Here is a 16,342-nt window from a genome sequence, read left to right on the forward strand (position 1 = left end):
ATTATTATTGGTACTACCCTTGCTTGACTTTGCCACAGTCTTTCTATTTCTATTTGTAGGTCTTTGTATTTTGTTATCTTCTCCAGTTTTTTCTCGTCTATTCTGCTGTCTCCAGGCACTGCCACGTCCACTATCCAGACTTTTTTGTCTTTCTTATCAACAACTGTTAAGTCTGGGGTGTTATGTTGCAGGTGCTTGTCTGTTTGAATTCTGAAGTCCCAGAGCAGTTTAACTTTATCATTTTCTATGACTTTCTCTATTTTATGATCCCACCAGTTCTTGCTTACAGGCAAATGATATTTCTTGCAGATCTTCCAATGCACCATTGTTGCTACTTTGTCATGCTGCTGCTTGTAGTCAGTCTGTGCAATCTTCTTGCAGCACTTTACCAGGTGGTCCACTGTTTCTTCAGCTTCTTTGCATAGGCGGCACTTACTGTCTGTTGCTGTCTTCTCAACTTTGACTTTGTATGCATTTGTCCTTAAGGCTTGGTCTTGTGCAGCTAGAATTAGTCCCTCAGTCTCTTTCTTCAACTTTCCTGCTCTTAGCCATTGCCAGGTCTTGTTATTATCTGCTTTCCCAGCTATTTTTTTTAATGTACTGGCCATGTAGTGCTTTGTCTTCCCAAGCCTCTATTCTGTTCTTCATTTGGTCTTTCTTGTAGGCCAGTTTGGTCTCTCCAGTAGTCAGTAAGCCTTCCTGATATACTAATTTCAGTGCATCTTCATCATTGTCCTTCAGATATTCTTCCAAAGCCATTTTTTCTTCTTCAACCATCTGATGTATTTGCAGCATTCCATGTCCACCTATTTACCTTGGTAGATAGAGTCTGTCAATGTCACTGTGTGGATGAAGGGCATGATTCATTGTCATTATTTTTCTGGTCTTCGTATCCATTGCTTTTAGTTCTGCTTGAATCCAGTCCACTATTCCAGCTGTGTATCTAATGACTGGAATTACCCAGGTGTTGATTGCCTTCACGGTATTTCCTCCATTGAGTTTGGACTTTAAGATCTTCTTCACTCTCTTGATGTATTCACCTCTAATCTTTTTCTTGACTTCAGTGTGCTTGATGTTGTCAGCTTGAAGGATACCCAAGTATTTGTAGTAATCTTCCTCATCCAGACTCTTAATGTTATTTTCATGGGGCATCTTTATTCCTTTAGTTTTCACTATTTTTCCTTCTTTGATAGTAAGTGTGGCACATTTGTCCAAGCCAAACTCCATTGCAATATCTTGGCTATATATACGGACAGTGTTCAGCAGCGATTCTATTTCAGATGATGTTTTTCCATACAGCTTCAGATCATCCATGTAAAGGAGGTGGGATAGTCTGGCAGATGTTTTTGATGGTTGATAACCATGTCCTGAGTTATTCAGTAATTGTTGACAGAGGAAACAGTGCAATAACAAGTAGTAGTGGTGATAATGAATCTCCTTGAAATATTCCTCTCTTGATATTAACCTCTCCCAATCTTTCACCATTGACCTACAACTGTGTCTTCCATTGTACCATCGATCTTTGCACAAATTTTCTGATGTTTTTAGTGACTCCTGTTATTTCTAGGCATGTGATCTTAACTTGCTGATCTTATTTTCTAGTCTAACCTTCCATTTTTGTGGTGCACTGTTTGTTTGTTTTTCTTCTTTGTTGATTTTGCATCCCAGGTATTCAGTTATAACTGCAGCTGTGCTGTACATTAGTTGGTTTGTTTCTTGCAGTGAATTGGTGCTTATTGATATTGCAGTATTTGCATCTTTTAATGCTTGTGCTAGCTGTTTCTTTGGAACAAGCTTCAATGCAGGCAGCCTTATTCTGTTGTTTTTGTGCTGTTCTAGATGTTCAGTTATTCTTTGTTTCAATTCTTTATTTCTTTAGACGGCTTTGTTTTTCCTGAGGAAGAGGTGCCTGGTTTCCAAATGAGAACAGTGTATATCTCTGCTGGATTCCTTCACTGCCAACTCCCCCTGGCTTGCCTCTATATTCTGAATTACTTCTGGCAAGGCTTTTATTTCTTTGCCCTGGGTAAACCTTTGCAGTTCGTCCAATTCTGTTTCTGTGAATACTTTATTTCGTATTATAAATCGGCGTTGATCTGCTAGTCTCTGTTCTGTTATTTCTGATTCTGGATTTTGTTCTTTCCAGAACTGGTGCATTCATTTTAGATATCCTCTTCTTGTTGGACTTCATCTGTAATAACAGATCATTATTTCTTTGTTTTCAATCACTGTGTATTTGCAACGGGTAAACATGTTTTCTTCCAGTAGTTTTGCAGCTGCTGGCCCTGGTTGCTCAGCCAACAGTCCTGAGTCCTGTAACCCATTTTTCACCAGATATCCAGGAACACCAATATCTAGTGTGGACCTTGTTAACCTGGGCGACATCTGAGCCAGTATGGCATTCTGAAATTTACGTCTCATCATATTTTTTATGGGAGAGACACTCTTTGTCTGACTCCTCTGATGAGACCTGTCAAGTATGGTTGAACCTCTGGCATAGCTCTCATCTTCCTCAGAGTACAAAAGCCCCACAACCACGTCAAGGTAGTGCCTCACTGGGGGCATTATTATTGAAAATCGATGATGATGATGATTATGATGATGATGATTTCTCACATAAATGTTCAGTTGGGAGTGGTTTGAATTTTGGAAAGCAAATAAATCATTTCCTTAAAAGTATAGTTGACCGTGTGATTTTTACAAAAGCCATTCTCTCACACAATGGCCATTTGAGTGCATGTCTGTGAAGATCAGTATCAGGGTTTTCTGGCTGCCAATGAACATGTTTTCCTTTTCAACTCTGCAATAAGATTCACTCTGATTTAAGGAATTTCTTACTAACAGTACTGTAACAACAAAATATCAGGCATTCAAAGAGTCATGACAGAATGAGCACATCACAACCAACCAAGCCACCCACCCCACTTATCCCTGAACTTAAAAAGGAAACAGAGAAACAGATTTAGTTTTAAAATAATACAAGAGTTAAACATATCAATGAATTCAATACGATTAAGCATGCTTTTAGTTTTTGGAACAATGTTTTATCCATTTGAGAGCAAGTCTCAATTCCTTTGAAAAACTATATATTTCTCCACTACAGAAGCCAGGAATATAATGCATATTTCAAATGGTTCTCTGATTGAAGTACAAATTCACTCATTTTAAAGTATAAGCAAGCAGTTCCTACCAACCAGCCATTTATTTTAGATGCTCCCAATTTTATTTACTAATCTTCTAAGGAGAGATGGAAATTTCCTATAGGATATGTAGAACTGTATATTAGCCAAAAATGTACATAGATACATTTTTCTCACCCACATTCTTTTAAAAGCCTGACAACTGCCTGGGGGAAAGGAGAAGAAAATGATGGACTTCAGACTAAACAAAGGGCTGAAAACTATGATAAAGGAGTGACATGGATGACTACTACAATGAAGAAATTTTCAGAGACAGCTCATCTCCTGCAATCTTTGTGGTCTATTTGGAGTGAAATAAAACCTTTCATAATATTCTACATCTTTCCAACCTAGCAGTTCGAAAGCACGTAAAAATGCAAGTAGAAAAATAGGGACCACTATGGTGGGAAGGTAACAGCGTTCCGTGCGCCTTTGGCGTCTAGTCATGCCAGCCACATGACCACAGAGACGTCCTCGGACAAGCGCTGGCTCTTCGGCTTTGAAACAGAGATGAGCACCAGCCCCTAGAGTCGGAAACGACTAGCACGCATGTGCGGGGGAACCTTTACCTTTTACATCTTTCCTTAATATAGATTTAGTGTTTAGTTTTTTAAACAAAAAATGTATTATCTTTGATGCCTTGGTCTTGTCCATTGTAGCAATTCTTCCATTTAAAATTATATGTCAATTTTTATATAAAGTCACATCATGTCATGCAGACAGCCAGAGTGGTGGGTGAACCAGGAATGGTGAAACCCATGTTCTAATTCTAATTCTTCATCAGGAATTGAAACAAACTAGGTGACTTTGGGTAAGTTATTTTCTCTCAGCCCTAGATTAGGAAGTTGAAAAAACATCTACCAATCTATACTGGTGCAGTATAATAAATTATGTTCCATAATTTTTAAGGAGAATGCTTCCATTATGCCCTGATTTTATTTAGGTAATAATTATAAAACAACATAAATTACTGGGGTTCCAAAATATGTGACCATGTGGACTTCAGAAGGAGTCACACGTGAATTACAGGAGTGGTTACAATCCCCCCCCCAAGATTGCTCATACTTTGACTGGAACAAGCTTGAGACGTGGCTAAACTTCTGGATCTAGTCATTTGTAAAAAGAACATCTTGTTGAGCAATTTTATCTTTCTGTTTGATTATTCTTCACTTGTTCTTTAGTTCATGAGGGAGACAAATAACAGTCCCTAAAATTAGCCGCAGGGGGAAATAAGCGACATGAAGTTTTTATCCCTAACAGAATGGATAGACATGAATAAACAGGACAATAAAATTCAGGATATTAAGAGTTCCACTAAACAAGCATCGTTCTTACTAAATATATAGCCAGGTGCCTCAGACAAACTCCAACACAAGACATAAAAGCAACATTCTTTCCAATCTATTCCATCGTTAACGATGGGGGTGGGGTGGGGTGTTACCCCCTGTTGATAGGGCTCGCAACTTGGGCGTCCTGCTGGATTCACGGCTCAGTTTTGAAGACCACATAGGAGCCGTGACCAGAGGGGCTTTTGCCCAGGTTCGCCTGGTGCATCAGTTGCGACCCTACCTGGACCAAGATGCCCTACGCAGTCACTCATGCACTGGTGACCTCCCGGTTAGACTACTGCAATGCTCTCTACATGGGGCTGCCCTTGAGGACCACTCGGAGGCTTCAGGTGGTGCAGAATGCAGCTGCGCGAGTTATGATGGGGGTTTCCCGATACTCCCATGTAACACCTCTACTCCGCGAGCTGCATTGGCTTCCGGTTGCCCTCCGGGTTAGATTCAAGGTGCTGGTGATGACCTATAAAGCCCTTAATGGCTTGGGTCCAGGATATTTGAGGGAACACCTGCTGCTGGCATCAAGTTCCCTTCGTCCTGTGCGCTCCCACAGGGAGGGCCTTCTTAGGGTGCCGCCGGTAAAAGACTGCCGGCAGATAACACCCAGGGGGAGGGCCTTCTCTGTGGGTGCGCCTGCCCTTTGGAACCAGCTGCCCATGGAGCTTAGGACTGCCCCCGACCTTCGCTCATTTCACCGGGACCTGAAGACCTGGCTCTTTGAGCTTTCCGGCCCAGGCTGAGAGTTTTAATTGGGGTTTTTATATTTCTACTTCAGGGACTGAATTTAATCATTTTTAATTGTTTTTTAATTTTTGTATTGATGTTTTAAACACCTTGTAAACTGCCCTGAATCCTACGGGAAAAGGGCGGTATATAAATCTAATAAAATCTAAATCTAAATCTAATGATATTCCATACTATTGGAAGAAACATGGGCATCCAAGCTGCTTATAGCTATAAAAAGGTAAAGGTAAAGGTTCCCCCGCACATGCGTGCTAGTCATTTCCAACTCTAGGGGCTGGTGCTCATCTCTGTTTCAAAGCTGAAGAGCCAGCGTTTCTCCGAGGACGACTCTGTGGTCATGTGGCCAGCATGACTAGACGCCAAAGGCGCACGGAAGGCTGTTACCTTCCCACTGTAGTGGTCCCTATTTTTCTACTTACATTTTTACGTGCTTTCAAACTGCTAGGTTGGCAGAAGCTGGGACGAGTAACAGGCGCTCACTCTGCTATGCGGCACTCAGGATTCGACCCGCCAAACTGCCGATCTTCTGATCGACAAGCTCAGCATCCTAACCCACTGAGCCACTGCTATAATAGCCATAATTACTAAAGTCCATGAATTTGTCTAAACTACTTTTAAAACTGGCACAGGAATCCCAAGCCTTTCTAACTGAAAAGTGAATATTGTTTCTACCTAGCTGCAAAACTTAGCATTGACAATCTGACTGTCATGGGAGAGATGGACAGTTACAAATTACTTCTTTAACATGTAACCATCTCCATCACCTCTAGATTCCAACCCTGGAGGTCAAGGTGCAGTACTGGTATTCCATACCAGCTACTTACTTTTCTCTTTTTTAGTCTTCAGGTAGGACATTTCCAAACAAAGCACTTACACTGTAGATTATTGCTTACTTTGGAACTAAAAGGTGACCTGGGAAATAGATGATCTTGGACGCTAGGGCTTTGCTTTTCAGCATGCCAACTTTAATTTAATTATTTAAATTAAATTTTAATTATTTATTATTTAATTATTTTAAACAGAAATATCAACATAGACACATGATCCAACTTTTATTACAATACCTAGTTCTTCTTCCATTGTGGGTCCTTTATTGTGGCTATTAGAAACCCCAAGCACTCTGTTGATCAGTATAGCAAATGCACTTCCCCATATACCTGAAACAAGTAAAATATTTTATGTATATTGGTGACTGATATTTTATCCTTTTAATATCTTTATTAATTTTCAATGTCAGATATTAAAATACAAACTTATAGTATTTCTTAAAAATAACTATTATTACACTACTGTAAAAGGAATCTCAAGAACAGAGTGAAGAGGAACGGAACACAAACTATGAAGCCTTACACTGGATAGAAACTTTCTGTCCATCTGACTGTAAAACCAGTTACAGTTAAACTGTAAGATTCACTCATAGGACTAGAAAAGTCAAGAACAATTCACACATACTTTAACTCTGTGTTAAGCTACCATATTTGGGCTGTAAAGGTCTATAACATTAGATGGTAGCAGAGAAATATATATTTTCTAGATCTGATACAGTGATGGTATTATATGTTCTACTATATGAAGAAAAAAGTCAATCAGATCTTTTTTTTGCCCATACCAAACATTCCTAGGAGTGATATAGATGATTATTTTTGCTATAATTCTGACATGTTTGAATCTTCTAAAATTCTGTAATACCACACAGTAAAAAAAGCAACTGGAAGCTTAGCTTGGTTCTTATTGACAAGCTTTGTTTCTAAGCCTTTAAGGCACTTTCAACAATGTGGTGAAAACCTGGGCTTATCCAACTGAATCTGTCCAGTAGAATTTGTTAAAAGAATTATATATAATTTAAGGAACCACCATACAAAATAAATAAAAGGTGTACATTATTATTGCCATTACACTATATTTGCTAGAAAGTTTTTATCACTTTGTTCTTGGTTTTTCAGAAAACAAAGCTACTATTTTAAAAAAAAGAATAATGTTTGGACATTATTTACTTTCTGAGATTATTTAATCTAGTACTTACCCATTAAGAAATGCAGAGGGTTCTCTTTGTAGTTTTTCACTACTGTGCCCATAAAAAACTTGCTGCCAAACAGATTGGGAGTCATAAAGGTCCCATATTTAGCCATTCCAATCTCATAGGGACTGAACTCCACCCAATCTAAAAGCAGCAGTAAACAATGGTTAGAACAGACACTACTACAAAGGCAGTGCTTAGAAACAGAAGTTTGCCACTGGTTCAGACTTCTGATTTTTCTCACATCTTTCTCCTCCCAATATACATATATGAACATGTAAACTAATATAGTCAAATTTCCCTCAAGGTGAACTCATCTGTTGTGATTACATGAATATACCATGTGATTTATTTATTGCAATAGTTTGGGTCAAGAAAGATCTTGGTTCCAGCTGACAACTTTTGCTCTATGATGCAGCATTTTGCACAACTGAAGATTATAAAGTGTCAAACTGACACGAGAGTTTGGGTAGTATATGGATTTGCCTGTTTTGGTGTGGAGAGATATTAGTTATCTTTTTTACTAATTTAACATTGCGGTTTCGGTTATGTGTTTTGTTTTACTGTATACAGAACTTTGATCTATACCATAAATAAATTGGTCCATGATGAAAAAAATAAAAATAGAGCTGGGAACCAACCCCCAGTGAACTAAGTCCCACTGATCAATTGCAGCATCACAAAGTTGAAATTCATACTAAGCTCCCTAATACACAGTAGACAACAAATATCAAGCAATTCTACCAGTTCAGTGACTTTATTAACAGAAATGTAATACAATATTATTGTATTAATAAAAATCATCATTCCCACTCACCTCCAACTCCTGGAATTTACATGAATTTTCTCTGAAAGAAACCTATCAGTCATTCTATTTCATATAGTCTACATGTAGCATGGATTGTTTTGTTTGAACTATAGCACTTAGACTTATATACCGCTTCATAATGCTTTGGAGCCCTCTCTAAGCAGTTTACAGAGTCAGCATATTGCCCCCAACAATCTGGGTCATCATTTTACCAACCTTGGGAGGATGGAAGGCTGAGTCAACCTTCAGCCAGTAAAAATCGAACTACTAGCAGTCACCAGAATTAGCCTGCAATACTATGTTTTAACCACAGCACCACCACGGCTCCCTAAACCTACTTACTTACCTATATGCAGCACACGCACAAAGGAAGCAGAACGTTGTTTTTTAGCATCAAGTGCAAGTTTACGCTAGTTTATTTACATCATTAAAAAGCAGCTGAGTAAAACACAGAGAACATACCTGATTCATAATTATTACCTAAAGAAGTCTCACTGTGTGACTTTTATGTGTCTGAGACAGACTAAAAATAGCAGTATACTGATACAGCCATCAAAAAAGCACCAGTTCTTTCAATCAGTCCAGACCAAAAACATCACTTTTTGTCTCAAAGTCTTTTTCTCCATCTGTCTTTTAATTCTAGTTCTTTGTCATTTTAATTTCTTCTTTTTGGGGTGGAGACACTAAAAATCAAGCTTTATGGTGTTTCTTTTATTTTCCTATGTTTTGTGATTCAAATTTCTTTACCTTCCTTTCTATGAAGCTACCACGTAAGATCATCAATGTACTGATGATTCCCAGTTATATACAATTTGACTCTTTGCCAGTGTCGATGTCCTGTCATGGTCCTTGGAGGCTGTCCAGGTTTGGATAAGCAGAAACAGACTAAGTGGATTTTGAGGGGCTGTATATCTGAGGACCATTTATCTTTAGTTATGGAACAGGCTACCCTTCCTTATTCAAAATGGGGTGCAACCTGGGAATCATCTTGGATCAACAGAAGGTGGCAGATGTAGAAGTCATCTGTGCAACAAACTAGACCAGCTTTGTGAATAGGTCAAAGTAGTCTCTTTATTGTTCATCTTGATCACCTAGTTACAAGAATCTTGCCAGACTTGTATTTTCTTGGGAACCAGCAGATAAAGGCTTCAGTAGTCTGGCCTCTGCTGCTTCCTCCCACGGAGTGACTCCAAGCTGGAACACCTTTTTATTCCCCCCTCTAGTTTAGCCAGTGATTCCACCAAACATTCCATCCTGTGTGTCAGTTGTGTCCATTCCTGCATTAAGAGGCCCTGCATTTGGTTACTCATATCCTCATCATATCATGCAATGTGCCCTATGTGACCTTGAAAATCATCTGGAAACCACACAGGAAGTGATCAGCATAAGCTTGTGTGATTACCATTCCTGCCCAAGTTGCACTAGTAGCCAGTGAGTTTTTTTTTTTTATTGAAAAGTTTTACAGTACATTTTATCTTTAACAATCCCCCCTCCCCCCACCCCTACGTAACCCTCCCTATCCCTCCCCCCATTCCCCCTCCCCGACTTCCCAGAGCTAAGTACAAGGTATAAAAACAAAGAACAATCGTAAACATCCATATGCTAACAACAATAAACTATTAATTCTATCGCCCTCTAGCTCATATAAAATGGCTACAAGCAATACTAATGTTACATATAAAAAGAAAAAAAAGAAAAAAGAAAAGGAAACTTATTCAAATGCTAAATGAAACTTTTTAGTCCCATATTTGTTCTGAATATAATCAATCCACTTTTTCCACTCCATAATATAACGTTCTTGCGAATGATCTTTCAAGTAAGCCGAAATCTTTGCCATTTCCGCCAGGTCAGAAACCTTTAGTGTCCATTCTTCTATAGTCGGCAGTTCCTCCTTTTTCCAATATTGACCTATTAATAGTCTTGCTGCTGTAATTAAATTCAACATCAACTTAATGTCCACAACAGTAGCGTCTGTAATTATGCCCAGCAAAAACAATTGCGGACAAAACTTTATCCTTTGCTTAAAGATCTTCTGCATATTCCACCAAATTTTTATCCAAAAAGCCTTAACCTTTTTGCAGGTCCACCATATATGAAAATACGTTGCATCTTCACCACCACATCTCCAACATTTAGGTTGATAATTCGGATACATAATTGCAAGCTTTTTAGGATCTAAATGCCATCTATAAAACATTTTATAAAAGTTCTCTCTTAGATTTTGGGCTTGCGTGAATTTTACGTTCCTCACCCAGATCTTTTCCCAAATATCCATTGTAATAACTTCTTGGATATTCTGGGCCCATTTTATCATACAGTCTTTAACAAGTTCTGTTTCTGAGTCAATATCTATCAATGCGAGATAAATCCGTTTAATATGTGCTGGACCCTGATTTCTAATTTGCTTTATCAGATTTTCATCAGTCATTGTAAAACCAGTTTTCTGATCTTCTTTCCACCTGGCCTGTAGCTGAATATATTGGAACCAAGTTTGAACAATCTTCTCATCTCGCAAGAGACTGTACGGTTTCAGACACCAGACATTTCTTTCCAAACTTAAAATCTCCTTATACGTAGTCACATCATGTTTGAAACCAACATTTATATTTTCTATTGCGTGTTTTGGGATTACCCACAATGGTATCTTACAACCTAACTTATGTCTGTACTTCTTCCAAACTCTCAACAATGCTTGTCTTAAAATATGCGCTTTAAACACATTATCTACCTTCTTATCATACAACAAATATGCATGCCAGCCAAATAACAAGTCGTGGCCCTCAAGATTTAATAATCTCCCTTGTGTCAAATTAATCCAATCACTTATTCCTGACAACGCAGCAGCTTCATAATATAATTTAAGATTAGGCATTTTAAGACCACCTCTTTCACGAGTATCCTGCATAATCTTAAGTTTAATTCGTGGCCTTTTCCCTGCCCACACAAATTTATTGATACCCCGTTGCCATTCTTCCAAATTAGAATCTTTTTTAAGAATCGGTATCATTTGGAATAAAAATAAAAATTTAGGCAGGACATTCATTTTCACTGCTGCAATTCTTCCCAGTAAAGACAATTGCAATTTTTCCCAACTCTCCAATTCTTTTTGAATTTTTCCCCATAACTTTTCATAATTATTTTTATATAACTTTGCATTTGAGGGTGACAGATACACCCCCAAATATTTAACCCTTTTAACAATCTCAAATCCAGTTAATCCTTCTAAAAGGGCCCTTTGCGGTATTGTCATATTTTTGGCCAAAATTTTTGTTTTTTGTACATTAACCTTAAATCCAGAAACCTTCCCATATTGCATTATTATCTCCATTAGGTCCACAACAGAGCTTTCTGGCTGAGTCACCGTAACAACCAGATCGTCTGCAAACGCCCTCAATCTATAATCCTGATCTCTAATTTGAATACCCTTAATTTTTTCTGAATTCCGTATTTTTATCAATAATATCTCCAATGTTAAAACAAATAATAAAGGTGATAACGGACACCCTTGTCTTGTGCCCTTCTCAATATTGCATACTTCAGTCAGACTATTGTTAACTATTATTCGGGCAGTTTGTTTTTGATATAATGCCCTAATTGGTTGTAAAAATTTATCCCCAAAATTCATTTTATCTAAAACTTTCATCAAAAATTGCCAATTCAATTGATCAAAAGCTTTCTCAGCATCTAAGAAAATTAGCGCCGCAGGGATCTGGTTGTTCCTTTCCAAAAACTCCACCACATCAACTATATGCCTCACATTATTTTTCATTTGTCTACCACTAATAAACCCGGTTTGATCCTCATGAATCATCTGTTGCAAAACCCTCATCAATCTATTAGCTAATACCTTAGCAAATATCTTGTAGTCTGTATTTAAAAGTGATATTGGTCTGTAGTTTTTTACTTGAGTAGCATCTTGATCTTCCTTCGGAATCAAAGAAATAAAAGCAGTTCTCCAAGACGGAGGCACCTTTCCCCCCTTCTGAATTGTCTGAAACAATTCCCTTAATGGCTTTATCAGCTCCAATTGTAGATGTTTGTAGTAGACCGCTGTCAGACCATCCGTACCTGGCGCTTTATCCAACTTCAATTCCTTAATTGCTATAAAAATTTCTTCTTCTGTTATCAATTGATTAATCTCCTCCTTTTGTTCCTGTGTAAGAACCGGGATGCTAGCATTCTTCAAATATACATCAATATCTGTTTCATTAATCTTCTCCTTAACATATAGTTTAGAATAAAAATCCACAAAGGCTTCCTTGATAAGATCCTGTTGAAACACAACCTTTCCTTTGTATTCAATTTTATCTATATTAGAGGCCGTTTGTTTTTTCCTTAACCTGTAGGCTAGCCACCTACCTGGTTTATTGGCATTGCAAAAAGTGTTATGCCTAGCAAACCGTAAGTTAGTTGCCACCTGATCAGCCATCAACTTATCAAATTGCCCTCTTAACAAGTTAATAACCTCTTTAATCTTCACAGCCGATGGATTCAAAATTAGGGCCTTTTCTTTTTCCCTAATTTCATTCTCCAGTTCTTTCCTCCTAATTTCCATATTACGTCTGTATTTATTATTCATATATATTAACACCCCTCTCATATAAGCTTTGCTAGCATCCCAAACCATGTCCATAGAAGTATCCTTGTTCATATTAATTTCAAAAAAGTCTTTCATCTGCTTTTTACATTCTTCCACATTTCTCTGATTTCTAAACAAATTCTCATTTACGCGCCAGGAGCGCCTATCTCTATTGTCCTTATTGATCTCTAACCAGACTGGACTATGGTCAGATATAGTTCTTGCACAGATCTTTATTTTCTTAATCCTAGAAAAAAAAATCATTAGTCAGTAATATAAAATCAATCCTAGAAAAAGATTGGTGTCTATCAGAAAAAAAAGTATAATCCTTTTCATGTAAATGCGTTTCACGCCAAATGTCTCGTAATTCCAGATCATCCTTCATTTCAAAAAAAGATTTAGGCAGTCTAGCATGACTCGGGGCATGTTTAAAAAACCCCGATTTGTCCAGCTGTACATTCAAGACACCATTCCAATCTCCCATAAAAATAAAAGATTTATAATCCAACTGGGTAATCTTTGTATGTAGTGAACTATAAAAGTCAGCTTGTTGTTGATTTGGAGCATACAGTCCAACTAAAAGCGTTTTTTTGCCTTCTAACAGCAAATCTATCATAACATATCTTCCTTGCTTATCTACTTCAATTAGTTCCGCTGTCAGAGTATTCTTAACATAAATAACCACTCCATTTTTCTTATTCATTGCAGAAGCAATAAATTGCGTACCCAACCTTGAATTCAACAAGTACTTTTGGTCCATAACCCTAATATGCGTTTCTTGCAAGCAAATAACGTCAGTCTTAAATTGTTTTAAATATTGAAAAACTTTATTTCTCTTCTGTGGTGAATTTAATCCATTAACATTCCAGGTTAGAAACTTAGTCACCATTCTTGGCATCCCGAAGCTTCTGGAGCACGTCTGCCAGGACCCCTGTAACTTCCTTAGGCCGCGCCCCTCCCACAGCTTCACTGTAAGTACGCTTTGGAGGTTCCATAATTTTCTGCTGATCTTGTTCTTGCTCTTGTCTCACTCGTCTTAAAGCGGCACGCGTCATCCTCTGCTCTTCAGCAGCTGCCGATGAAACTGTAATTTGATCCCCTCCAACACCATTCTCCTCTGTCTGTGTTCCATCAGCATCTTGAGGCTTTCCCTCGCCATATCCCTTTACAGCTGCCAGAAGTGATAGAGGGGTTGCTTTTAAAACTTTACTGTGAAAATCACGTGCCTGAGTCACGGTAACCAGACGGTATCTTTTACCTTCATGCATCACCACCATGCCCACTGGAATCTCCCATCTAAACTTGATGTCACATTTCTTAAGTTCCTGTGCTAGGAAGGCAAAATCTTTCCTTCTCCTTAAAATCTTTGGAGGAATCTCTTTTAAAACCAAAACTTCTTGCTCAGCAACCACAAACTTAGTATCATAAGTGTTGTGACTCAGGGCCAGCCTGTGGGTCCGACAGCCGGCTCCGATGTATCGGAGGACTCAGATGTGGGGGAGGAGGGAAACGAACCGGCTGATGATGATTTGGAGGCTTTGCAGAGTCCTCAGCCGGGGACCTCTTCTCAGCTGCGTGAGCCCGAGAGTGCGGAGGAAGATGACCCACAGCTGGCCCTGTTCAAGGACGCCCGACGCAGGAGGCAGTCGAGCAGGAACAAACAAAGAAAGGCTGTGAGACTCCTCGGGAGGAGGCACAGGGAGACCACGCCCTGAGCTCTCTATAAAAGGAGTGTTTGGGGAGGGGCTGGTTGCTGAAAGCAACTTTTCCGCTTGAGAAGACAAGCTCTAGTGTTTTTGTTAACTGCGTAATTAAATCTTGGCAGAAGCCTTTTAGCCTTGGACGCTCTCCAGTCTCTTCTTTTGAATAGGGGTTTGTTAGAAGAGGGCTGGTTCAGAACAGTTTGCTTTCAGCCACCCACCCCTTATTACTACAATGGAGCAGCTTCTTGCCGAGAATGCCCAGCTCAACCAGCAACTCACCTTGCTGGCCACTCAGGTGGCACAACTGCAGGCTCAGGTACATGCTGCCCCCCCACCCAGGAGGAAATGTCAGATAGCTATGCCGGATAAATTTGCTGGTAATCCAGAACTGTTTCCTGCCTTCCTGGGACAATGCCAGCTTTTTATCAGCGTGAGGGCGGCTGATTTCCCCACTGACCGAGATAAGGTGGGATTCGTGTTGAGCCTTCTGTCGGGAGATGCAGCTCGTTGGGGCACGCCTCTGTTGGCACAGCCTAGCCCTTTGTTGGATAACTTTGGGGGGTTTTGTGACCATATGCGCCTCATGCATGAGGACCCAATTAAGGCGCAGACTGCCACCCGACGCCTGAAAGCTTTGAGGCAGGGTCAGCGCCCCCTACAGGCCTACATCAGCGATTTCCGGCTGCTTAGCCAGGATTCCGCCTGGAATGAGGCTGCGCTCGTGGATGCCTTCCAGGATGGCTTGTCGGAGGAGATGTTGGATGAGCTGGCCCGCGTGGACATTCCCTCAGATCTGAATGGGCTGATCCATCTTTGTCTGCGGATCGATGCCCGGCTGCAGCAGCGAAAGAGTCGCCGTGCCACCCCACAGACCCCTGCCGCCCCTGTTGTGCGTGAGCCCCCAGTCCAGAGGGAGGAGCCAATGGAGCTGGGTGCCGCCAGGTCCCGTCTATCGGTGACGGAAATGGACAGACGACGATCGGAGGGGTTGTGTTTTTACTGTGGGGACCCTGGACATTTGGCTGCTTCTTGTCCAAAGAAGCGTCAGCGGGCATCAGTGACCAAGCCGGCCCCGAGAAAGTCCCCTGCTTTGCTGTCGGGAAACGGCCCGAGCCCGATCTAGACGGTGTGAAAGATCGGGCGACCCACAACGACCACGCCGAGCGATGCCGTTCCGACGGTGCCTGTGAACCTTCACGGCATTTGATTTTGGAGGCACGTCTGATCCTTCCTGGCAAGCCAGAGGGGATTCCGGTCCATGCCTTAATTGACTCTGGGGCTACCACTAACTTTATGGATTCGGCCTTTGTGGCCAAATGGGCTGTTCCCCAGTGTCCAGTGGATCCGCCCATGCTTGTGGAGACCATCGATGGTCGAGTGCTCCTGTCCGGGCCTATTACGGCCGCCACACAACCCGTGTGTATGGCCATCAGTACCCATGTGGAGGCCATTCAGTTCTACGTCACTTCGGAACTGCACTTCCCCGTGGTCTTGGGACTGGCGTGGCTCCGGGCGCATGATCCACAGATCTATTGGTCTCAGAACTTGGTCACCTTCCCAAGTTTGCAGTGCGTGGACCACACCCGCCATATCTGTGCCGGCCAGGTGGAGGGTTCCCCAGGGGTTTCCTTGCCTCCCGAACTGTCCGACTTTGCTGACGTGTTCAGCGAGTCAGAGGCGGACCAATTACCCCCGCACAGGCCCTACGACTGCTCCATTGACCTAGTCCCTGATGCGCCTCTCCCAGTGGGGCGTTTGTACTCCATGTCGGAGCCCCAGTTGGCTGCATTGCGGGACTTCCTGACAAAGAACTTGGCTCGTGGTTTCATCCGGCCCTCGTCCTCGCCAGTGTCTGCGCCCGTGCTCTTCGTCAAAAAGAAGTCGGGCGAGTTACGGCTTTGCTGTGACTACCGGAAACTCAACGCTATCACGGTGCGTAACCGCTACCCGCTGCCCCTCATCCCCGAGC

The 16,342-nt window shown here is 40.8% G+C and overlaps 1 protein-coding gene across 2 annotated transcripts in view; it reads right to left on the reverse strand.

The window, feature by feature from the left end:
- The window catches only part of PLA2G4A (phospholipase A2 group IVA), a 197,356-nt gene that overhangs the window by 58,243 nt on the left and 122,771 nt on the right, over positions 1-16,342 (reverse strand). For both annotated transcript variants that reach the window (XM_081324965.1, XM_081324966.1), the window contains exons 11-12: positions 7,290-7,427; positions 6,331-6,423 (exon numbers count right to left, since the gene is read on the reverse strand). In XM_081324965.1, the coding sequence (XP_081181091.1) occupies positions 6,331-6,423; positions 7,290-7,427 (231 nt within the window). The remainder of the gene's footprint in view (positions 1-6,330; positions 6,424-7,289; positions 7,428-16,342) is intronic.

This window comes from Vipera berus, assembly GCF_964194415.1.
Source record: "Vipera berus genome assembly, chromosome: 3".
Taxonomy (NCBI): Eukaryota; Metazoa; Chordata; class Lepidosauria; order Squamata; family Viperidae; genus Vipera; species Vipera berus.